The sequence below is a fragment of the Emydura macquarii genome, unplaced genomic scaffold (genome assembly GCF_026122565.2).
Source record: "Emydura macquarii macquarii isolate MOO-44397 ecotype Brisbane River unplaced genomic scaffold, CSIRO-AGI_Emac_v2 contig_1451, whole genome shotgun sequence".
Lineage (NCBI taxonomy): Eukaryota > Metazoa > Chordata > Testudines > Chelidae > Emydura > Emydura macquarii.
In genome coordinates this window covers 16,753,945-16,779,440 of record NW_027131588.1, presented here as the reverse complement: position 1 = coordinate 16,779,440, position 25,496 = coordinate 16,753,945, and the positions used below count along the sequence as shown (strand labels likewise).

The 25,496-nt window shown below is 44.5% G+C and overlaps 1 protein-coding gene across 1 annotated transcript in view; it reads right to left on the bottom strand.

The window, feature by feature from the left end:
• Positions 1 to 25,496, bottom strand: part of PLPPR1 (phospholipid phosphatase related 1) — a 155,692-nt gene that overhangs the window by 2,827 nt on the left and 127,369 nt on the right. The window contains exons 4-7 of the mRNA XM_067553254.1: positions 21,450 to 21,582; positions 8,883 to 9,133; positions 3,803 to 3,979; positions 2,135 to 2,266 (exon numbers count right to left, since the gene is read on the bottom strand). Coding sequence (XP_067409355.1) covers positions 2,135 to 2,266; positions 3,803 to 3,979; positions 8,883 to 9,133; positions 21,450 to 21,582 — 693 coding nt within the window. The remainder of the gene's footprint in view (positions 1 to 2,134; positions 2,267 to 3,802; positions 3,980 to 8,882; positions 9,134 to 21,449; positions 21,583 to 25,496) is intronic.

The window sequence follows — 25,496 nt, the reverse complement described above, 5'->3', positions numbered from 1 at the left end:
TTTTGATATATACTTGCACTGTAAAAAAGAAACAAAAGAAAATGTATTTTTCAATTCACCTCATTCAAGTACTGTAGTGCAATTTCTTTATCCTGAAAGTGAAACTTACAAATGTAGAATTGTTTATTTTTTACATAACTGCACTCAAAAACCAAAAATGTAAAACTTTAGAGCCTACAAGTCCACTCAGTCCTCCTTTTTGTTCAGCCAATCATTAAGACAAAACAAGTTTGTTTACATTTACGGGAGATAATGCTGCCCGCTTCTTATTTACAAAATCACCTGCAAGCGAGAACAGGCATTTGCATGGCACTGTTATAGATGGCATTGCAAGGTATTTACATGCCAAATATGCTAAACATTTGTATTCCCCTTCATGCTTTCAGATATAGATTGCACTATCTTTTTTACAGTGTAAATATTTGTAATAAAAATAAAAATAATATAAAGTGAGTACTGTACACTTTGTATTCTGTGTTGTAATTTAAATAAATATATTTGAAAATATAGAAAAACATCCAAAATATTTACAATAAATTTAAATTGATATTCTATTATTGTTTAGCAGTGCAATTAAAACTGCAATTAGTCATGACTATTTTTTTTAATCTTGCGATTAATTATGATTTTTTTTTTAATCGTTTGACAGCCCTTGTGATAACCACAGAGTAAAACCCCACTCTGGGCCTACTCAGTGTATATGTTTTTACAGCCTCAAGCAGAGCCCACAGAAGTCAATCGAAAGACTGTTGTTGACTTCATGGGGCTTTAGATCAGGCTTTTTGGCAATTTTACACATTTAAAGGAAGCCTTTGGCCTCCTTTATTTATGCCACATATGTCAAAAAGCTCCAGATATTTATCTGCCTGTGAAAAGAAAAACCACTAATGTTTCCATAGATACTGAGTATGCTTTCCAGGTTGGTGCCTCTCTAGTTTGTATGTACATATGTATTTATCTACGTGCATGTGTGTTTGTGTGTGCGCGTGTGCGTCCATCTGTCCGTACATTTACCCATTAGGGCTAGTCAAAAAGTTTCCATCAAATCCTCTGAAAAACTGGATTTTTGACTAAATGAAAATTTCCTGAAAAGTATTTTTTTAATCTCCCTACAATGTTTGATATTTCATTGGAAAACCGAAAACCCCCAAACCAAATATTTTGGCTTTCAGTTTTTTGACAAAATGTCAAAATTTCCCACAGAAAAAAGCCCCTTGTTTTCTGCCCATCTCTAATATCTTTACATTTCTGTCGAATGCAGAGTCATTCTCATAAGTACTAACATTTCTTTAACTGGAACACTATGTAGGGCACAACAGATGCATTTTGAAGCAAAAACCTGTTTCATTAGGCAGTCTGGAAAAAGTTAACTAATAAACTGCAGCTTCTTCATTTTAATTATTAGGTGCTTTGTCTTGTCAGTATTGGGCCAAATTCTTCTTGGTTACACTGTACAAACAATGGAAGTTAAAAGTGTATCTTCAATGTAAAGGAGAAAAAACGTCCCACTGATCATCCTGGATTACTAGGTTGCAAACATGTAGGAAGTTTCTATGTTTTTTTGATGCTCAGTTAGAGAACAGTTTGCTGTTTATTATTATTATGAAGATGCTGAGTATCCCAATGGCCAGGAGGAAGTGTAAGGGTTCAGCATCTGTCCCAGGTTTAGGACCATTGGACAGCACATCTGAACCTGCGTTCTGGATTACACACATTAGTGTCAGTCTTAAGGGAAAGATTACTTTGTACTGAGAGTGTTCCAAAAGTGTAATGAGACCAAATCATCCACTTTCCTCCCCTAATTTTTTGCCCAAGCACACAAGGAAAGGGAGAAAATTTATTCCCCAAGCAACTTGTCTGAAGATTAATTGTCATTAATTGCCTTTGCAAAATCCTGCCTCTTCAGCTGTAGATGTGTAGCTGTGGCAGTTGAAGTCTACAAGGCTGGGACACAAGGGTTATGTTAATAGATATATATAATGCAGCAAACTCATATAACTCCATTGTCTTCAGTGGAGTTATACTGGGGATGAACTTGGCCCTACGTATTTAAAGCAAGGTTAAAAGGTGCTTTTTCTCAGCCGTGACTGACAATGTCTCTGATTACTCTCTATGACTGAGAGATTTACAGTACCTGTGCACTCAATGTCTCCAGAGGACTTTCCACTCTTGGAAAAGCCATTAGGGGCATCCCTCGTGGATCTTCAGGCTTCGGTTTAGAAAGAGCTCCATGTGTTCCTTTAAAGTTATGGACAACGCACATTCCCTACATAATGTAGAAAAAAGAGCTAAGTCATCAAACAACCTCTGCCAACAGGCACTAACCAGAACCTCTGCCTTCAAACATTAACTGGGAACAGCACATTCGGGTCCTGATCCAAACTATTCCACAGTTCTGGGCATGATTGGAGGGGGGGTTGATTCCAAATCATCCCCTTCTCAGAACTGGACTACTGGCAGTGTGATTGGCATAAGTGGGAACAAGGGACCAACTCAGTAACTTGGCTTGTGTTATTGTCTCCTGTGGATATGAACCATTCTTATTGTTATTTTATTATGTCCTAGAGAACAGAAGCCTTGCTTATAACTGCGTTACTCTCTTAGAACCATTGACTGTCATTGGCACTGTCCTCTCTAAGCCAAATTCTGTGTCAGGATATGTGGTTCCCAGGGAAGTAAAATTTGGGACCTTCCATTCCATTAAAAATGCAGGGATCGCTTCTGGATGACACCAGGCTCAATTATTCACGGTTTAAAGCAAAGAATATGCCAGTGTCATGCCTCGTTAAGGACACACGAGCACGTTCCACTGTTCTTCCACTGTTGTTCGTAGGGGGCTGCTGTATTTCTGAAAGGGTGTTTCACTAGAGTCACATTGTTTCAGACCCTTCAGGTCATGCGGCTGCATACCCAGGACAGAACACATGCTCCTTTCTATGCATGCTAAGGCAGAGGTCTCTGGAGCTTTTGTGATAGATTTGAATCATTCTTTAGTGGAACCAGGCACATTTCTCAACAAAAATACCCAAATTGGCCATAAGAAGGGAAAAAGCACATGGTGACCCACTATCCAAGCACTAACTAAACCCTACGTGCACAGCTAACGAGGGAACAAGAAGTCTGGGCATTGTGAGCGTTCCAGACCTGCGGACCTTTGGTGGGGAGCTCCCTGGCTGACACTGTGGACTATTCCATGTCCTCTCACGGGGTGGAGAACCATCCCAAACCCCCAATCTCAAGTGCCATGGTGGGAGATAAGTCAGTCTCCCAGACAGGCCCAGCCTCGAGCCAACCTGATTCTCCTCTCTGTTACACTGGTTTTTACTCTGTGTACTTCCCCTGTAACAACGTGAGATCCAGGCTCTTTGTTTAGCGCCTTATAGACTCAAAGTAAGATTCAAATCCTGCGTTTGCCAAACGACGGACAGCCAATAAGGCAGTGAAGCATGGGTGCCATGACTCTCCGAGGCAGCAGCCGTATTGCGGATTTGACACTTGCCGCATTCTGCTGCATGCCAGAAGCATTTTCCCAGGACAGCTTCAGAGTCCGCACTTTGCAGTGATTCAAATAACACTGAAATGCGAGTAGATACAAGTCTGACATCACATTAGCCTTATGAATTAATATCAGCCTGATTTCATATTAGGATTTGCTCTGAAGATAAAGCCAGTTAGATGCCATTAGAATTAGCTGTTAAAGGGTTATGACTTGAGTAATTAGCTATGAAAGGCAATTATAGAATAGGATGAGAATTTTTCTTTGACTTCAGATTGACCTGAAATTGGGTGGGAGAGGGCTTACCAGAAACAATGCCACCGCACTTCCCAAGATGAAGCCTGCAATCACATCCGAACAGTGGTTTCGATACTCGGAAACTCGGTTGAGCCCAGTGAGGAAGGCAGCACAGAGGGTCCCCAGGCACAGCACAGGCTTTGCTAGTCGACTGCTCTTTGTTTTAATTGTGCTTGTGATGTACATCTGAAACACAGCACAAGCCGCACATGAAAGGGCTCTGACACACACAGGTCATTTGTCACCTACACATGTCGGGCCAAGCAGGAATGTGACAAAGCCCAGATATGCTGAACCCCTGCATTCACAGAGAGGGGCAGAGAAGGGAAACCAGATACGGTAGAGAGATGGCTTCAGCGTGTCTAACGTCCACTCAACCATGTCCAGTCATTAGCCAGTCAGTGCTGGTATAAAGGGGCGCAGTCCCATTGGCTACCAACGTTGCACAAGCATTTGCGCGTGTGCAGTTGAACACTTATGTTGTCCACAGAGGTATTGAACGTATGCACGTGAGTCATGGATTTGTGCAACCATTCAGCCAGGAGCAATTCCCCCATCTTTTGCACGCACATACCCATGCAAACTAGGCGTGCAAGTGACTGAGCAGTGTCAGTTTGTTGGCCAGTGTGAAAAAGCAACCATTCAGGTCACTTTTTCTGCAAGGGCCTTTCTTTTGACTTCGGGACCTAATAAGTGACAGGAAGTAGAGAAGAGTAGGCGAGTTTTTTTTTTTTTTTTAAACAAAGGAGAACTCTGAACACGTAATTACATGGTAAGAAGTTTTCCTGTGCTCAGAAATGCTGGTTCAGTAAGCTCCACAGTCTGTGTCAGCTCATTTTTTTTTAAAGGCATTTTTGACAAAGAAAATAAACTGTGTGAGGCGCAATTAACAGCCTGCACTTATTTCAGAGCCTGTGATTACAGAAGTAGCATGAATACAAAGATACTGTAACAACAAACAAAATTTGACAGCATAATGATAACCAAGGCAACACAATGGAATACTCCTCAGTGATAGGTTAAGTACGAATTTCTTTATGCCTTCCAAACATAGCTTGGCTTTGTTAAGCAAAGCAAATACATCAAATGTGCTATTACCTAGCTTGTCAAAGATGACTCCAGCAACAGATTTCTCTAGTATTCCATAAGTATTAGGCACTGCCATCCCCAAATCTGATAACAAGGGTGATGGGGCTAAGGGGGCTTTTGTCCAGGGAGTGAGATGATCAGGATGATCAACTGTAATATTCATTAGTAAGTTATTATCTGGTATGTACTGCTCTACTGCTTTGAGCACGGGGTTGGACTAGATGACTTCCTGAGGTCCCTTCCAACTCTAATATTCTATGCTTCTACTGCTGCTAGCTTGTAAATGGACCTGAGCCACACATTATGGGCCTGATCCAGGGAAAGAGCCAACAGAGGGCTTGCAAATCCACAGAGACACCTTCTGGTCTAGAAGCAGGAATATTCCTTTGGTAGCTACTGTATAATGCCAAGGGCTGGTCAAAAATTTTCCATCATGGAAAACTGTTTTCACCAAAGTAAAAAATAATAATAATAATTTAAAATGTCAATTTTTCTTGAAAAAATTTGATTATTTGTTGAAAAACTGAAAATCTCCAATCTGAAAATATATTGATTTTTGGCCAGTATTTTTTGGTTGCCAAAAACTGAAAGCCAGACGGCACAATGAGCTACGCAAATAACAGATTTTTCAGACTACTGGCAATTCCAAAAATAAATAAATGAATAAAAATAAAATTAAAAAAAAAAAAATTTGTTTCAGAGCTAACTGAACAAAATTTTTCAAAATTTTCAGTGAATCAGAAAGTTGAAAAAAAATAGTTTCAGGTCAAATGCAACATTTTGTTTCGACTGAATATTTAACATTTTTAAAAATTAAATTAAAAGCAATTTCAAAATGTAATGTTTTGAATGAAACAAAATATTTTGACTTTTTCAGACTTTATTTTCCAACATGGACAATTCAGCAAAACAGATATGAATTCATGACATGTTTTGACGTCACCAAATCTGCATTTTTGGCCAAAAAAAAAAAGTTTTGTCTGAAAAATTTCACAAAGAAAGCTTTAATCAGACCTTTATTACACATATAAGCTGTGATAAAAAGTTACATATTTTTGTTATGATCAATTAATGGTGCTCCTTCGAATTACAAGTGTCAGTGAGTCAATGTTTTTTTCAAAGGCAAAACACATGGTGACCTTCTATCTACAGCACAAATTTACACCAAGTGCTTAAAGATAATGAGTAATGGTCAAGTAGGGACACTAGAGGGTACTCTGGATCCATTTCTGGATGGGTACATTGGAATGAACATGAGCATGGTTGTATGAATAGTTACACCAATTTCCCTCCCCTTTGCATCTCTGTCTCGAGTGAACAATTCAAAATATCAGCTGCGACTCAAAACTGAATTGTGTGAGCCGTTTTTTTTCCTACATCCCTAACTCAAGTGCTGCCACAGTGATTTTAGAATGTCCTGGTGAACGTTATCAGCTCTTGAAAGTAACAATCCAGCTCTGGCGTGATACCTGCCAATTCTATACTAAAGAAAACACTCATTCACACTTGTTTTCTGAGAGCAGGAGAAGATTAGTGCATAATTCACATGAGAAAATTACATGACATTACTGATGGGACAGGCTATTGATGCTCTGGATTTAATAAATTCTAGGCCCAAAAGTCTAAACCTGTAAAAGGTGCACGTTTTTAACAGCGAGAACAGATTGTCAAAGGAAATGGTAACTTCTCCATCACCAGAAGGCTTTAAGTCAAGACTCAAGACCAATTCTAGTTCATCTACATATTATGGAAGCTTGATGCAGAACTCACTGGGTGGAATTCCACAGCCTCTGTTATGTATAGTTGTGGTGGCCAGTAAAGAAAGGATGGAGTCAAAGCTCTACCCATTCTTGGCCCTCCCCACCCAGAGGCTCGGGGACTAGGTAGGCCATGCAGGGGATTAAGGGGAAGTCTCACTCTCCTGTGCGGGAGTGTGGCCCAAGTCACGTTCTAGCCCTTAATGTTAGGCCATATCACTTCCCTCCCCAACAGCAGATTCATGCTGGAAGGGATGGTCCCACTCCTGGGTCATCTCCCCTGATCTGCCCCTCAATCCTCCAGACCCGTGCAGGGTACCCCCGGGGTCCATGCTGGGGAGGCAGTTGGGAATGGGTGAGCTGTGGGAGCACTGGACAGGCAGAGGCAGGGCCTGCAGAGGAAGCACATTGTCCTTCCTCCAGCTCAGAGAAGGTTCCTCAGAGAAGTTACACCAACTTGGGACTGTTTTATCCTTTCTGTGGAGTCTCGGCCCACAGGGGAGCCAGGGGGAACACTGGCCAGGAGGAGATCCGGGTAACATGTCTCTAATGGTGTTATTCTGGGGACAGGGCTGTCAGTGACAGAGCCAGTAGACAGGTGTGGAGCCTATATCTCAAAGCAAGTACCCCAAACACTGCTGCCCCCAAAGGGCATGTCTACACTGCAGCTGACTCGAGCTCACGGGGTTCAGCCTACAGGGCTGTAAAACTATGGTGTAAACAATCAGGCTTGGGTTCTGGGACCCCACGAGTGGGGAGGGTCCTACAGCCTGGGATCCAGCCCAAGCCCCAATGTCTACACCGCAGTTTGACAGCCCCACGAGCCCGAGTCAGCTGCCACAGGCCAGCCACGGGTGTTTAGCTGCAGTGTAGACATGCCCAAAGGTTCTAACTACCAAGCGCCTACTTTCATGGATCGTTGTTATTATTCGTTTGGGGTCGTGCTTTCCAAGCCATGTGCCAGGCACTTTCCAAACATTTAAGGACAATCCCCCCCCAAAGGAACTCTCAGTTTGAAGACAAGAGGTCAGGGGAATAACGATAAACCTCGCAGATACAAATTTATACTGCCCGAAACGAAACATTTTTGCAGCTGTAGCTGTGTCAGTCGGGTGGGGCGAGGTGTGATCCCTGACCGACATAGCTGTGTCAGCAGAAGCCCTAGTGTAGACACAGTTATACGGCCTTGTCTTTCCCACTCTACATATAATCAGCGGCATTTAAGCCTCATTCATCGGCTAAGCAGGCACGTGTAAAACATGCAGCAGTAGTGCACTGAAACCCTGCATTTGTTGCTGCACCAGGAAGAGAGAACGACTTTCTTGGGCCCAATCCTGCTATCTTCGAGCCTGATTCTGCCACTCTGACACTGAGTGGGACCTAACTTCTGGAACAGTCCCATTGATTTTGAGGGGAACTGGTAGTGGACCAAGATGCTACTCAAACTGAGCACAGGTGGCGGAATTCAGTCCGTTGCAACGAATGGCAAAACTACTGGTGTCTTAAATACCGTCATGGTAATCTTTGCTGTATCGTTCACAGAGCTCCACACAAACTTTAGCTAACCTTGTGTCACCGTCTAATGTTATCATGTTACCAGAGAAAACAAAGGCGGATGATTTTGTAGAGGGGCTTTTACAGACACTGAATATTCCTCAATGGCAGTAAATAATTATCACCTTTACACTGAATCCCAAGGACTCAATTTCACCTTTATTATGCTGGCAAAATTCTAACCCTGACTTTAATGGGACTTTGCTGGCATTAGGAGTTTACGCCTAACAGGGGACTAAAATTCAAGCTGAGCGGACAAGACTCCCCCTCAAAATAGTAACACTTAACACTTGATGTGCTGAACGGACACTAACGAACTACCCTGTGAGGTAGATGAATATGATCATCATCATTTTACAATTTGGGAAACTGAGACAGGGAGGTGAAGTGACTCACCCAAGGCCACATAAAATCAGTGGCATGGCCAGGATTAGAATTGAGGATCTTCTAATTGCCAAATTGGATCTCACGCCTCCAGGTCACACTGCCCCACACTGGGAAAGCAATGAGAGTTGCACTTGCTTACGCCAGGGCTGAATTTGGCCCAGAAAAACCACTGACTCCCGTGAAGAGGGCTCTTTCCCATGCAGCACAGAACAAACAAAAACGTATATGAGATTAAACGAGCCAGAACAGCTATAGCAACCGAAACCCCTTCATTGGAACTGGCAAAGAGCACATGTACTCACCGTGGCATAAAGGGCTGAGTAAATGCTTAGAGCAGCATGTTTGGACGGAAAGGATCTCCTTGCCTTTTCAATCACGTCCAGGTCCCCGGTGCAGATATTCCCGTTGTTTACAAACTGATGGTGAGCCCGGCAGTCGTTCCCCGTGTAGTTGGGTTTACACACCGTCAGGAAGTAAGGAGCCAAGTTTCCAGTCACTACCTGGCCAGCATTTACAAATATGTCAGTGGCAAAAAGTCCAAATGCAAACACTCCTGTGAAAAAGTTAAAAATAATAAATAACGATTATTCACATATGTTTGAAACATTCCTGGAGCATGAGACAAAGAGAAGTAATGAGAGGCAGAGGCTAAACCTTTCAGTCTTTACTCAGGCAAAACTCCCACTGATGTCCGCTGGACTCTTGCCTAAGGCCCTGACTCAGACAGGCACTTAAGTGTCTTCTTAACTTTAAGCATGTGCTTAACTCCCAACCTGTCCCATTGACTTCAGTGGAAGATAAGCACAAACTTAAAGTTAAGCAGACACTGAAGTGCTTCCCTGAATCAAGGCCTAAGTGATGACTGTGAAAGGGCTTTAGGATTTCACTGAAAACACATCAAATCAGTAATTCTCAGAAAGTTTTCCTGATGCCAAAGACCCTGACCCTGGGATGTCTTATGCATGTGCTAAACTCAGTATGTGAGTAGCTAGGACCATTCATGTGCTTACAGTTAAGCCCTGTGTAAATGTTTACAGGATTGACACCAAAGATTGTCAGAAAACTGTCCCCCACTGTAATTCAAGAGGCTAAGGAAGCACTCTTAAAAAGACATATCAGATTATTGAGGTTCAAAATTCGATTGATCAGGTAAGGAATGTCCTCTGGATTCTGAACATCCCCCAACCTGATGCTGAAAAATTTAGGTTCGGCTCCACAGCAGCATTTACCAGCTCCCAGGGGCCAACTTCTGCCATCTTCACTTATGGCGAGTTGTACCTTACTCCTCGAGTTGTCAGTGGAGTTGTTAGGTACTACTCGCCTTGCGAAAGGTGAAGAGAATCTGTGCTTCAGTGATGCCAACAGGAGCTCCACATACAGTGCACAGTCGGGGGAGGAGAGGGGGGTACGACATAGCAGAAAGCACACGTTAAAACAGACCCTCTTTCCAGAACCTTGCTAGCATCAATGTTGGTCCTGCAATCCTTACACACTTCAAGCTCCCAATGACTTCAATAGGAGTTTGATGTTTGCATGACTGCCATACTGGGCCCTGTCAAGGGTGAACATTCATAAACCAGGAGATAAGGGAAGGCCCAGCTTGCTGGCTTATGCTCTGTGCACAACATGTGCTTTGGGGCCAGGATGAAAGACAATCACTATTTAATACCTGGAAAAAGGGAGCAGTGGCAGTGGACTGTAGCAAGTTACTCCGACAACCTGTTTTATAAGAACACTCTGCACCTCTCCGGCACTTCCTACCCAGTTACCTCAAAGTGCTTTACCCACATTAACGAATTTTCCCCCGCTCCATTCCTGCGCAGCAGCTATTATGCTTCCCGTTTTACAGATGGGGAAACTGAAGCACAATTTTCAAACATGTCCAGTTAATTTTGGCTGCTCTGATTTTCGGGGTGCCCGACTAAAGAGAACCTGAAACTTACTTTCAGCAGTGGAGGCGCCCACGACCCCAACCAAGGTCAGGGGGAGCTGCGGGTGATCAGCACCTCTGAAAATCAATCCCTAGTTGTCTCAACCCAGACACCAAAGTCGAGGGACGATTTTGAAAAATGCGGCCTGAATTTCTTACTTAACGGCCACGTGGAAAACCTGTGGCAGAGCTGGGAGCAGAATCCAAATCTAGAACTGGGCCTTGAACCCAGCTCTGTGCTTTAACTACAATATCCGCCTTCCTCCCTTTCACAGTCAAAATCTTTTTAGCATAAATGATATAGATATTAATCGTTTATACATGAATTTACCCCCAGGTCTTGACCGTATTCCAAAACAGGTCACTCTTAAGCGCCTGCTGCAGTTTAAATTTAAAATGTTTTTTTTTTCACCCCTTTCCTGTCCTAACCTATGGAGTAATGTTGCTGAGTGCTGCTAAATAACTGCTGTCCTCCACTCTAGAACTGGCTGCATTTCAGTGGTGGGCAAAGTCATTCTTATGCATCCCTCACCTCGTTCACAGAGTTGTTGTCAGATTACATTCAGGAATGTTTGTAAAATGTTTTGAAATCCTTGGATGACAGACACCGTCTTACTATATTATTAAGTATTATTATCAGACATTTTCAACGTTGAATAGAATAGATCAGAATAGAATAGAATAGAATAGAATAGAATAGAATGATCTTTTTATATTAGAATATTTTATATGGACAAAGTATTATTATTAAAGTACAGTTAAGTTAGCGTATTTTAAAATGTTACCCATTAACTAGGCCTCCGCATGCTGCAAATGACTGATACGAAAATTTAGATAAAATGTTCCACAGAATCAGCTGTACAAAACAAAGTAAATTAGTCAGAACTGCAGCCTGGCCTTATGTTATATGGATCAATGTATCCTGCCTATGATACACAAGAAGCAGAACATCATGGTTACAATATTGCCAACCCTATGCATTCATAAACCATGACTCAGGTTCCCATAAATCATGAGATTGGCCTAAAATCATGAACTTTTGAAATCAGAAATGTTGGGTCTTTAAATTGGCCTTCTGGTTCTGAAATCTTAAGGGGTCACATTTTCAAGTTTTTCTCCACAACCATGACAGTAAGATACTTTTTTTTTTTTTAATGAAAGCTCAGATTCTCAAGCATTCACATCAAATCAGCACCTGGAGCTTCAAGAAAAACATCTAATCTCTTGATGAAATCCTCAGAGCTGGAAACACTATGTTTATGTTGATTTCACTGATTAGCTGTGGGGTTTTATTTCAATTTTATTTTGATGGCTATATTCAGAGTAATAGAGATACCAAGCAGTTAATAATAAGCAAGAAGCCAGCAGTGCAATTCGCTGAACAGCTCTTTTCATAAAATTAACGAGGATCAAAGCAAAATGCCATAGATACAGTAATCCATCACATAGCTAATAGACTGACAACAGAAGGGAAGTAATTGACGGAGTAACAAAGACCTGTACATAGACAGTCCCTGAGTAAATTGGGTATTTATACTGACATAGCTACATGTGCAAACCCCTAGAGTATGTTGAACCGGTGTAAAATGGGGCTTATACCATTGTAGCTCACCCAGAAAGGCTATCCTACTGTAGCTATAATGGTGTACCAGCATGTCTTAGGTTCTTACATGGCCCCATTACCATGGTAGCTGAGGTGTGTGTAAGTATTTATCCTCACTACACCACTGTGATTCACAGAAGCATGAGCCAGTGAATCCTTCCTGGCCCTGCCCCCACACCCCCTTTCACACTGGAGCCAGCTCAGAGCCTCTCTTCTGGAGGAGAAAGTACCCAGGTGCGACCAAACGGCTTGCTTGACCCCACACTTCACTGCACTCCTGCAGGCCTGGGGAGGATCCTCCAGGAAAGTCATCCCCAAGAAGGTTTTGCCACACACTGGAGCAGTGAAAAGACTGCCAATCCAGTGGCTGGCTCTGGGCTGCAGAAGGGGCCACGTTCTCAGATTTATGCGCTCTAGCTTTGATGCCAGCTATTCTGTGTGTTTTCGTAAACACGAGCAAACATTGCCATGAAGCAGCCACACTCAGTTAAGCCAGCTGCCATCTGGGATGGAAAAGCTTGACCGGAGGTCAGAAGGCTGGGTTCAAGACAGAACTGGGCAGCAAACTGGGGTTAAAATACACCCTCTGTAGCCTGGACCTTATAAAACACTCTGGGCCAGATCCACACATGCATTGGAACTCTGGTCACTTAATTCCCCGTTATCCACCAGTTAGGGGCCAGCTTCCGGTCTCATTGACATCAGGAGAAGTTGTATCATTGGTATCAATGGAAACATGATCAGGTCCTTAAATCCTGATTAAAGAGAATTCATTGCACCAAAATTCTTCCCTGGTGTAACAATACTGACTCCAATGGCGTTACATCAAAAGCAAAGGTGACCCATTTTGTTTTATGTCTAAAAATATTTTGGCTGAATTATCAGTAAATTCCATCTCTTGTGTTGTGTGCATTGAACCAAACTATAAGACGGGTAAGTCTGCTATGATTATTATTAAATATTGAGCGCCATAAGTGTATTTGGCCCTGTGCAATGTAGGGGAAAAACATAATCTTTGCTCCATGGACGTTACAAATAAACTAGTCAGAGAAAAGCTGAAACATTTAGCGCCAGGTTTTCAAAAGTGCGTTTTTGCACATGGACTTTTGCAAATCTGGCCTATACTATGATTTGAAGAGGTCCAAACTCAAAGCAGTGCAGATAGCCTCCTTTTTGGGCAGTGTGCAAAGGGGTTCCAAGGCTCTGCAGAAGTGAGTGTTAAGACCTGGATTTTGATCAGTGTTCTAGCAGTACAGTAAATGCAAGTTGGCCTGGTTTTAGCTTCCAAAGCCTGCAGCACTAAGGATAGGGCCGATCAGGCTACGGCTGAAGCCTTTATCATGCTTTTATTGTGATGTATATTGATCACTGTAATTCCCTTTTTGCTGCTCTGCCAAACTGAGCTCTATGATTACAGCTATGCATAGCAATGAATTCAGCTGTCTGGGTTTTAACCCTTACAGAGGATACTGCTTACAGGTCAGACATTCTCAGAATACTTCCAGCTGGCTTTCCGGCTCACCCATAATCAAGTTTAAGGTTTGAATGCTACTGTCCATGACCATCAAGAGTCCCAGTCCCCTAGTAGATTTTATATCCGAGGAATCCATTTGTCTCCATAAAGTCACTTCATGATTTTGCCTAAAGTAGCAAAAGCAATTCACTGAAGCAAGGAATTCAGTGATCAGGCTGATATCTTATTAAAGGCAAAACAAGGTGGGTGAGGTAATATCTCTTATTTGACCACATTGTGTTGGTGAAAGGGACAAGCTTCTGAGCTACACAGAGCTCTTCTTCTTCTTCTTTAAAGGCACAGGAGTCACAGTTGAAAAGCCCAACATGAAGGTTACAAGCGACAGCTATTTAGGGGGAGCTCTGCTGAAGTCAATGGTGAAATGCCAGAGTAAGTCTGATGGAAATGAGAAGTGAATCGGGTCATGTGAATTCACACCTCTTCCCAGATCCATCAACAAGGCTGTGGCCATCTCCTCATGGCTCGGAAGGCACAGCTCCAGAGTAATGCAAGGTGGGCCCTCTGCAGGACTGACTGTATTTCACAATATTTTCAGTGCCCCTTGGCCCAGAGAAGCAGGGACTGAGTTCACGGCCCAAATTCAGGATAAAATAATACAGGATGTTAGTGTCCAAGTCACAAGGCATAAGTGGATCCCTGAGATAAGGAAAAGATCCTTCCAAAAGACAGCAGTGGCTATTAAGTACAGAGCACAAGTGGAATAGACATGAAGTGCTTTATTTTCAGTTGCACTAAGGCCTCTATAACCTGCTGTGGCAGCATAAAAGGCCTTAAAGGGAGCAGAAACAGTCCCTGAAAATATCCCTTGCACAGGGATCTCCCCAGTCGGCAAAGAACTGGCATACGGGCTCTACACAGGCACTGCTTCCAGATCGCAGGGGCACCCAGGGTAGCTGGAAAGCATTGTGCTGTTGATATTCTCTGTTTCCCAGGGCTGCTAGGGGTCCACGGGAAGCAGAGCATACATTACAGCCACCCTGAGACAGCTCTAATTTATACCGGGGGCTTACAGTGACCTTTGCCACCAAGCATGGGGATGGAGAAATTGAGAATCAAGACTGACATTTTCTTCCACTGACTTACAGACTTGTCCCCCTCTTTCTCCACTACTGACATCTTCCCCAAAACAGCTCGATTTCTCTCCTCTTGTTGAGATCCGATTCCTACAGCCCTCTACACCTATTTGCCCCCTGTGACTCCCTCCTCAACCCTTTTCTCCCCCTGTTCTCTCTGACTCCAACACATCAGCTGATAGCAGACTCCATGGAAACTCTTGGTGGCACGGATACTTGATAACTGTAAATGGCATTTCTTTAAAAAAAAAAAAAAAAAAAAGCTGCCCGTGAGTGGTAAAAAAAGCAGCTGACAAGGCAGAGGGAGGAGAAGAGTGGGAGGCGAGCGGCTGGCGAATCAGGAGCAGAAGCCCTTTATTACAGAAAAACATGAAGCCTTGTAAGTGACATGCCAGAGGGACAATGCGCTGAAGGACGTGCGTGACATCAGAAGCTCTGCTCTGGTGATTTACGAACCCAGGTCTCCTTTAAGGCCCGTTTCCTTAAAGCCCACAGCGGACTCACTGTACTTGTCACGTTCAGTTCCATCTGCCATAGAAACTATTTGTGATATCATCCTATGGCTCCTGAAAAGCGCGTAGAATTCAGCTATAGGGAGTCCAGCAGGATTCCGGGTGTCAGAGGAATGCTGATCCTCAGTCTTTGGAGGATCTAGCCAGCCATTACCCAAGCGTAAAACCAGCAGCGTATAACTGAATTCTAAGTGTTCTGCTGAGGGATCCATGTAACGTAACGTACAACGCTTTTCATCCACAGATCTCAAAGCACTTTACAAAGAAGGTTACTATCATTATCCCCATTTTAGAGACAGGGAAACCGAGGCACGGTGCAAACAGACTTGCCCACGGTCACCCAACAGGCCAGGCACAGAGCAGGGAATAGGACCCAGGTGTCCCGGTTTAGCGCTTCACCCACACTTCCTTTATAAAGACTTGATGGTATGTGGTAGGTTTGTTCGTCTCAGATTCTTCCATTTATTCCCTGGGCCAAGGAGGTTTGCAGTACTCTCTGTTCTGGGGAATGAAGGTGTGGGGAGAAGTGAGCCTGCGTTGGTCTGCCTCTGATATCTGCTATGCACTGGCAGATTAATGGTCACTATCTTACTGGGAAGTCGGTCACTGACTGCAATGGGTGCAGGATTGAGCTATCTATACCAGGCTTCCTTGGAGCAATCAGACTTTGACCTCCAGACTAGCTTGGCTATGCATAGCAACGCACAGCTTCCAAACTGGGAACCACAGAGCTCTGAGCTCCAGGGAAGAACAAGGCAGCAGGCTGGGAAGCCTTGACTGGATGAGAGATGGTGGATACCAATTCAGTTTTAAACCTGCTAAGTGCTGATGGTATGATAGCCAAGTCAAACACTGGCATTAAGGCATGTGAAGTATATCCGGCAGCTGCCTGGGGAACTGAGATCAGAAGCTCTCTGGTTTATGTCTTTCCTATCATAATAAACCCAACAAGCGTATAACCCGCTAAGACTTTACTTGCTGAAATAAAGCCTTAATTTCATTATTCAGCTGCCCAGTGTTAGGTGTCACTGTGTTTTAAATTAAGCTGTTGGCGGAAGCTGAGCCACAACTTTGTTAACACAAATTATGCAGTCGTAAAATACAAGTGATTGGCAACAAATCCATATAACGTGTTGCACTTCTAAATGTCTAAACAGAAGAGGTTGTTTATCTGGTAGCAGGTCGATAGTTTAATCATATGAATTAGAAACCCTAATTCAGTGAAACACTGCACAATGCACACTCCAATCCCCCTGCCAGCTCGAGTAAGGTTTCAAGCCACAATACAATAAGGCTATAGCCACTGTATATAAACAAACCAAATACAAATTCTGCTCCATTGATTTAGGACCCCTTGGAGTTAGCGCTGTATGAGTGGGATGTAGAGTTTAGGCACCTGACATTCTGCCTGCATGGGCAGCCTTAATTCTAGGATTTCCTAACTTTCAAGTGCTTGACTTTGCAACCTGAGTGTTCCTTTGATGTAGTTTTTTGTCTGTAATTACAAGCAGGGCAGGTAATGATGCTTGTAGTCAAGGTTGCCTGACACTTCCCATTATAAAGACCTTGTTTTCAGTTGCTTATATCTTTGGCAAATTAAGCTGTTCAGGCTGTAATTTTCCACACCAGATGGCTGCCTAAAGGATGAGATTTTGGGGTGGAGTTTTAACTAAAATGGCATTTCTGAGCACAAGGTTAGGGAAAAATACATTGTTTTGCCCGTGTTAAAAGAATTCTTAGAACGTGTACTGCAGTGCAAAACCTTGACCGTGACCTCAGTTGTGTTAAGGCAAAACAATATCCCAAATGCACAGAACGCCGGAGAGTCAGACCGCTGATCGGTTGATATAAAGGCATAGGAGGTCACTGTAAAGGGCTTGTGTTACAGTGCAAATTTGAGGCAGTGGGGGTATAAATTGCTTTGTGATATTTGGTGCAGATGAAAGTGAAAGCTTTATTGAGGGCTCCAGGGTGTTATCACCAGCACTCTAGGCAACTTGAGGATTGGGAGGGATGCACGTCTTTCCCCTTAATTCTATGCTGTAAAGGTTTTGAGTGAATGGGGTATGTCTTGCCACAACCTTAATTGTCACTAAATGTAGTTCTGTTTGCTAATTGAAGACTGGCCCAGCGAAGGCAGTACAGCTGGTGGGATGGAGGGGCTGAAACAAAAGGGCTGTGATTCCAAAGGAAGAATGTACATTTCCTGGGGAAAAAAACCTCAGTTGAATGAGGGTGACAAAAACATTGCCCTCACCATATTGAGAACACCTGTAGCAGGGCTTGTAGGGTGCCTGCCTCCTTGGCTGAGCGTGACACTGACCCTGAGGGTCGGCCAGGGACTGCTCCTGACAGAACATCCAAGACAGATGTCATCTGTCATCAGCATTGTGACACTCCATTGGTGTGTCCAGCCCTCTCTGCACTGCTGTCCAGTCAGATCTCTGCCTTGTGACTGACTTCACAATCAAAGTGCCAGCCCTGCCCCCTGCTCCCAACCTGTACCTCTGCATCAAGGCAAGGACTAAAATCAATGTCACGCTTCAGGATTTCAGCTGGATGCAAAATGGACCTGGTTCACACTGGGTGATTGGTTTTTTGTTTTTTGTTTTGGTTTTGCATCCTCTGAAGCATCAGATATTGTCCACAGCTGGGGGCAGAGCACCAGATGTGATGAGCCAATGCTCAGAGGTGGTAGAACAAAACCTGCATACAGCGCAAATACCCAGAGTCTATGCCAATGGGGTGAATTTCATGCCCAGTGAATAGTAAAATTCCAAACTAGAGTCACTGGAGACTGGGGGCACCCAGTTGCTCCCAGGAGACATCCAACAGAGACCCAGTCGGTCCCCACAGTCCTGTCAAGCCGATGGGAACAGCACAACACCTGGAAACTCGCTTTTTATTTTAGTTCAGTTTAAATTAAAGTTCACTGTGTTGCAAAGGAGCAACTCTGGAAATTGAAGCGACAAGGATAACAAATGAATCATCACGAAGGGGCCTCGGTGTCTATTACCGGGTGTCTGGCTAGATCCTCAGCTGGTGTAAGTCTATGAAGTCAATGGAGCCGAGTCTTTTTTACACCAGCTGATTTCACCCACATCAGGAAAAAGAATTGACTTCCGGATCTCTAGAGCCTGAAGCCGTTGGGAGCGGAGGGCCCCCTGCCCCTCCCAGGAGGAGATCACCACAGGCTCAGGGGCAGGTTCTGAGAGAACTCAGGGCCTGAACTCACAGCTGGCGCACTTTCCTTTGACGCCAATGGGCTTTGGAGGCTCAAGTCAATTGGGTTTTTTTCTTTTATATTTGGGGGGGGAAACACCCTAAACAAAATCCACGTGCAAACAATCTGATCAGGAGCTGGTGGAAGGTATAACTGGGGATAGATGATCTTTTTGCAACAAACAGCGATTATTTGGTAACCAATGGCTACCACCACTCAAGATCTGGACATTACTCGAGCTGGATGAAATCATCCATCAACATTTTGAATTGTGATGAAAAAAGTGAAATTGTGGCACAAACAGTTCATGATTTTTCTGGAGGGAGGAACTCATTTTTCAAACCGCTCCCAGTTATTGCATTCTGCGTGGGAAACAGGATGCTCCTTTAAAAGGTCTTCTTCCACCCTGGGGTGGGGAAATCTCACTGTAAAGCTGGGGGGAGGGGCATTTCAGAAACATTCAGGGGGTGGGGCGGGATTGTATCAGCACCCCTGCTTCCGACTCCCCACTGACCCTGTGGCTGGCTCCTGGGGGCTGAGCGGGGCCGGTTCCATTCTGGGGGGAGAGTGGGGAGGAGCAGTGATCACGCATGTGTCTCTTACTGATGGCTGACCTGGGGCAGGATTGGGGCCTGGCCCCCACTACGCCAAGCTCCAGCCCAGATCACCAGGGCTGCTTCTTGTCTGTCCAGTGGGACACCAGAGGCCACGCAAGACAAGCTGCTGCCCCCTCCTCGTAGGGCTTGGGTGGCAGTTTTGGCCTGGCTGCCCTTCTGCTATGACGGAGGGGAGCTGGGCCAAATCTGAGTGAGTGGTATTGTGACCTAGAGCGAGGGGCCACAGTGACACTCAAATTTGGTCCAACCATCCCTCTGTCACGATGGAGGGGCAGCCAGGCCAAATCTGCCACTCTAACGCAGCTGTTCAGAAATCTACCGCCCTAGGCAGCTGCCCAAAAGTCTGGGGGGGGGGAGCAAACTCAGATCTGGGGAGGGAGGGGCAACCGTGTCCCCCAGCCTATAGCAAATGCCCTCCCTGTTTATAACAAGACTCCCGTTTAAAGCAATTTATAACAAGGTTAGCTTCCTCTCCCTCTGCTCTGGAAAACAAAGACACCTGCAGAGCGGAGATTGATTTGTGTGGAGAAGTTCATATTTTACTGCTCTCAGAGGCTTCTTTGTACACAGCTGTAATTTTTTTTTTTTTCCCAGACGAGAAATGGATAACGCGAATGCCTAGGAATAAAGCTAATTAAAACGCAGGCTACACACGGACACAGCTATCCACGAGGTAACGTCTACAGCAAGTGTTTAGCCGAGCGGGTCTGAGCTCTTTTAGCGTTGGCCCCGCAGGCGAGAATATTTGATCCGTACATTGTCACGTGTCAGGAGTGCTGGGACAGCAACATAGATCCGAGTGCTCAAGCAGCATCTGGTTTCCTGCTCCCTGTTAATGGCAGTTTACTGCCCATCAGTGTGTGCTAGAGGCTAGTTGAAGTTCAAGGGTATTTGATTTTTAATTCAAGCTCCCTGATCTTTTATTTTCCCGCCCGGTACAGCTGAATAACTGACCTGCTGAGGGTCAGACTGTCCCTGCCCCTGGTGTAGGGGGTGTAGAGCGGGAGAAGGTGCAAGGAGTCTCTTCTGCCCCTCATGCTCCTGTCTGGAGCAACCACTGTGTAAGAATCACTCTCTCGGCAAAGTGCGCCAGAGGCAGCAGGGGAGGAGGTGGGAGCATGCCCCTTCTGCATCAGCCAGTGGAGAAGACCAGGCACAGCCAGAGGAGCAGCTTCACAAGGACAGCTCCAGGAGGAATAAGGTGTCCCTGAGGCACAACCCTCCCAGCCAGGATGGTGTCTCACTGGCACCAGCACGTCAGTCGTTTCGTTTCCACGCAAAACAGTCAAGAACTGGGAGTTGGTGGCGGGGACCCAGCTAACGCTGCATGCCTCATTTGTTTTGGGCTAGATGGGGACTTCAGGCGCAGCTCTGCGCAAGGAGTGGTGTGTGTCCTCCGAGTCACACTTCTTCCTGTTGGCTTATACCAACAACAAACTGACACCCACCTCCCCACCTCCCACTTGTGGGCTGGTTCAGCTACTCTGATCAGTGAGTAGAGATAATGGAGCCAAGGCTCTGCTCGTTCCCTGTCTCTAGCTGCCTACTCCCCACACATCCGCTCCAGAGAGAGAGTAAGTGAACAAGTAACCCTGCTAACTAGGCCCAGCCCCAAGATCCGGGTCGGCCAGACAAGGGAGTCCAAGTAGCGGGGGATGGGGGGGAGGAAGGGTTCTCACCCCCTTGATTGGAACAACCTAGCCCTCAGTCAGTTTGCGCTACTGTATTGTTCTTCCCACTCTGAAATAACGGCAGGATGATTCCCAGTGACAGCAGCTAAGTGATTTTTTCCATTAAGCGAAATTTGTGAACTAAACGTAGCTGCTGGCAAATGCCACCAGAGGAAGCCTCCAAAGCATTTGGAAGTTGCATTTCTTCACTAGTTCCTTAGCAATTAACTCAATGAAGCCTCTAATAAAAAATGAGAGGCATATTATGTTTGGGGTCTCTGTGTTTTGTTTGTTTGTTGGCTCAGCTCAGCTGAACTTTACATACTGGTTCTTCTGAGGTTAATTTATATTTGGAGAGTAAAATGGCGAGGAGATGGGCTGCTGAGTAAAGATTTGTAAGTCACTGTAATTTGTAAGGAATTATTCAGGTAAGGATTTGACGGGCATAACCTTGCTTCCAGGGCCCAGGAGAAGCATTAAACTTAGCAGAATTGCATATAAACCAGCTCTACACCACATGATTTGGCACATTTTAAACATTACCTTGCAGGTCCTGAGGGGGACTATCCCTCTAAGGTGGAAGAAGCCTGCAAAGATTTCACAGTTTAATTAGTTTTGTGCTGTAGATCATAAGAAGTTGGTGGGTTTTTTTTTTTGTTTTGTTTTTGCAAGCAGGGGCAAAACTCACTGTGTTTATGGACACTTACCTATAAACCGTATAATTCTTCGAAGTAATGGGTTCAGGTAACAACACTCTCCAGTCAAAATAGTTTTCTCCTGGACAATCAGGGTTTCTCGGGTTGACTTTATAAAATACATGGATATCTCGCCAATAAAAATCTGCAGGAGGGGAGAAGGGGAAGAAAGAGAAGTTTAAGAATCATAAGGACGAATGTTCAAATGTGGATGCCTGAGTCAGGCCCATGGAAAATACTTCTCTATCAGGATGCCCACAGCACATTGCACTTATCCACCATGGCTGTATCATCACCAGAGAATCATAGGGCTGGATGGGGCCTCAAGAGGTCTTCCAGTCCAGTCCCCTGCACTCAAGGAAGGTGCGTTCCTAAGTTAGCTAACTCAAGATACCTAACAGGAGTAAAATCTAGCAAAGAAAAGGCAGTTTGTAGTTTTCATATGCATTAGCAGGTTCAGGTAAACCCTAAGATCCCCCATAATCTTCACCTTGACCTGCTAACCCATGTGAAAACTACATACTGCCTTGTCTTCACTAGGATTTTACCTCGAGTTTGCTAACTCAGTTTTAGAACACATCTTTTTTCCTAGGGAAGATAAGACCCTCAAGCATGATCATGCTCCCGTTGACTTCAACGGCGCTGTGTTTATCCCTTGATGCCAACTTACGTAATTAATGAACTCTCATACCCAAATGAGGAGTTTGCAGAAGCAAATGGTGCAATTTACATTTTTCTGTGGGCGCAACTTGGAAAATGTAACTCAGTTTTCTGGCTCAGATCCTGGCCCATGCTCTGGAGATGTCAATATCACTGTCGCTCTTTACAGAGCGTGGTGTATGCTGAGCCCAATGCACAGAGAGACAGTCCTGTCCACATGTAGGGCACACCCATGCACCAGCAATGCGCTGAATCTGAGCAACAGATTTTTCCTTCTCTGACACCTGTCATCACAAAGCTTGATCCAGTCTGTCTCACAATGCCTTGCTCCGTCTACAAGCTGACTCTGCCAACCAGAGTGGCATTCTGCACTCCTTTCCCAATCAGCCACACAGATTCCAAAGGCGATGTAACAGGACCATCAAGCCTCCTTAGGTAGGCAGCTGAGGATTCCCCAGGCATGGAGGAACCCTCAGTTGCACAAAGACGGTCCTACGCCCTCCCTTCCGGGATTTGTGGCTGGAATGCGCTATGTGGCTGCATAAAGGCCTCTTGGGAGCCACTGCAACCATGCGTAACTTGGAAGAGACTTGGGACCACTCTAAATTATGCTGGGGATTGGAGGATGAGCAGAGATAAGTAGAGATTTGTTGCAACTGTGGGTCCTGTGGGCCTCTATCTTTTTTACTGGAATTAGTACTGAATTCATCATCTCCTGATAGTATTAATATGTTTGTTTGAATTTAGTACTGGTGAAAAGTTTTAGATTGACAGCCCTGACGACTGAAGTCTTCTATTTATCCAGAGACCGGAAAAGATAGTGGTGCTACAAACTTCCCTCACAATGCCTAGCCATTAAGCCTCAGCTCTAATAGAAAGAGAGAGAGAGATAACCTTTAGGGTGAGCAGTTAATGTAGTCTTTATGCCCTTTTAATAACTCTTTCATCCACGGCTGCCAACTGGTGGGCTAAGTTAGTGCTGGCTGGTGCAGGGCCCAAGCATAATTTTTTCGGGCCCAGTACAAACATTTCCGACAGGGCAGGGTACTTGAGCATTTGCACAACATTAAGCATCTCTGTTGTCCTGCTGACTTTACTAGGACTAATCACGTGCTTACTGTTATGCCCAATCTTCAGTACCCTGTTTAATTAGGATATGAACCCACTGGTTTGACAAGAATCAGGCCCATTGTAAGTGGAATTCAATTCCAGATTTGATTGGCATCTGATATATTTCTGGATAGAACACTTATTACTGTTACTTCCACTGGGAAAAAAAGTAAGGCTCACAAGGTGCTGTTTCACACGAGCTTCCTACTTAATTAAACAGTAGAACTGACAGGAAAATTGCCTTGGAGGGTGGAGCCTTTTATTCAGCTCTGTAAGAACTGATGCTGTGCAATCTACAGTGACGTATGCAAAAGGAAACAAAGCCGGTATTAGATAATCATTGGTCCTGATACTGATCTCAGCTACATTGGTGTAAATCTGGAGTAACGCCACTAAATTCAATGGAGTTAGATTGCTGTGAGACTAATTTCAAAAGCCAAAGTGCCCAGTGATATCTGGCTGTTGCAATAAGCTTTGTACATTTTATTACACTTCTGCTTTTGTGGGATCATGTTATCTATGTCTTTGCTCATTGTTTTCTAAACACAATCTGGCATTCTTAAGCATGTCTTCAAAAAAACACAGCACATACATACATAAAATAGAATCAATTCTGCAGCATGAACTAAAAAGTTGCAAAGTTTTATGTCTGACAGTTTAGACAGTAGGAGCTATTCTCACCAGGTATTGGAAATATATTTCATGGACCACAGCATCATGTAACAGAGGACACCTCATTACAAAAGGCTTGCAAGTACAAGGGAAGATTGCTCTCTAAGATGTGTGTGTTGTTCTCTGTTCTGACGTTCTGCTTCCGAGATATTGTTATTAAATTTAAATATTCTGAGAGTGCCCCACAGGCCCCCAACTGGGATTGGGGCCCCACAGTGCTGAGTATTGTGCAAGCACAGATCGGAGACAATTCCTGTATTCAATGAGTGGCACACCCCATTTTTGTAGTCTACTGACAAACCATCCAGTTCCATAAAAAAACCTACCTCCTTCACTTCCTATTGTTTGCGCAGCCCTCGCTCTGTCCATCCTCACCGGTGCTAACAAATCCTTTCCCTTCAGTACAAGACCTTACCCAATCGTCAAAAACCTGCCCATCAATGAATTTCTTACTCCCTGGGTCTGGAGCCTGACATTCTGTCCAACGACTGCCCCTCCTCTAACTTCTCCTTTCTCAGCAAAGAGTGTGATGAAGAGGCCTTCTCTCATTTCTCCAGCAAACGAAGCACGTATCACATAACAATATCCTGGACAGAGTCTCATCTGACTGGCCATACCATGGAAACCACAATCCTCCATGTGGTCAACTGACTCCCTCCTTGTACTGAAATTTTACCTCCCCCTCCGCCACGTCCCCCTTGATATCAGCTCAGCTTTTGACAGTATGGCTCACACCATCCTCCTTGACTGCCTCGAGAACTGCTCAAAATTGTCCAATTTTCTATTTTTCAATGGAGGGGGATGATTTTTTGGTGAAAATTTCCACAAAAAGTATTCCCATTTTCCAACTAGTTCTGCCAGATAGCTGTGTAGCCATCTCCTCTGTCCTGTCTTCTCACCAAATGACTCTTATTTGCCTCTACTGTCCATAAAAGTCGGCATCACACTTCACCCCAAATAAATCCACCATATCCCATGCCTGTACATCAGCCTCAACACTGCCATTGCTGAAATCCTCTTCCATGCCTTGATTGTACCTCGGCCTCACTAAGTAAACCCCCGTTTAGCCACGTCCCAGCTCGCCAGACTCCAGTACGCATAATGCTGCTGCCTGGCTCCTCGCCCTACGCCACCGTCCACCCCTTTGCTTCAGGGTCCAATTTAGAATCACTCTCCTTGCTCTTCATAACCAATGTAGGCTCCCTCCAGCCTATCTGAAAAAGCTCCTCTTCTCTCTCCGCCCACCCAGCACTAGCCTCCTCTGTGTTCCTCTACATACACTTGACCTGTGTGATGCCAGAGCCTTCATTTGGAATAAACATCTTCTCTCTCTTTCTCGCTCCACCTTGCTGAATCTCCATCTCATTTCAAATCTCAGCTGAAAACATAGCCTCCCCCTCCCTTGCTTTCACCTCTCCCTCAGCTATTATTTCTCTCAGTCTTCCATGATTTAACTCTGCAAAAGTGTGTGTGTGTGTGTGTGTGTGTGTGCGTGTGTGTGTGGGGGGGGGGGGGGGGGGACGACGGACGACAGTTTTTCTGAAGGATGCTGTGCAAAACAATATTGTATTGATATTAATAACATTTCCACACATGCAGAGAGGACAGAATGTCAGC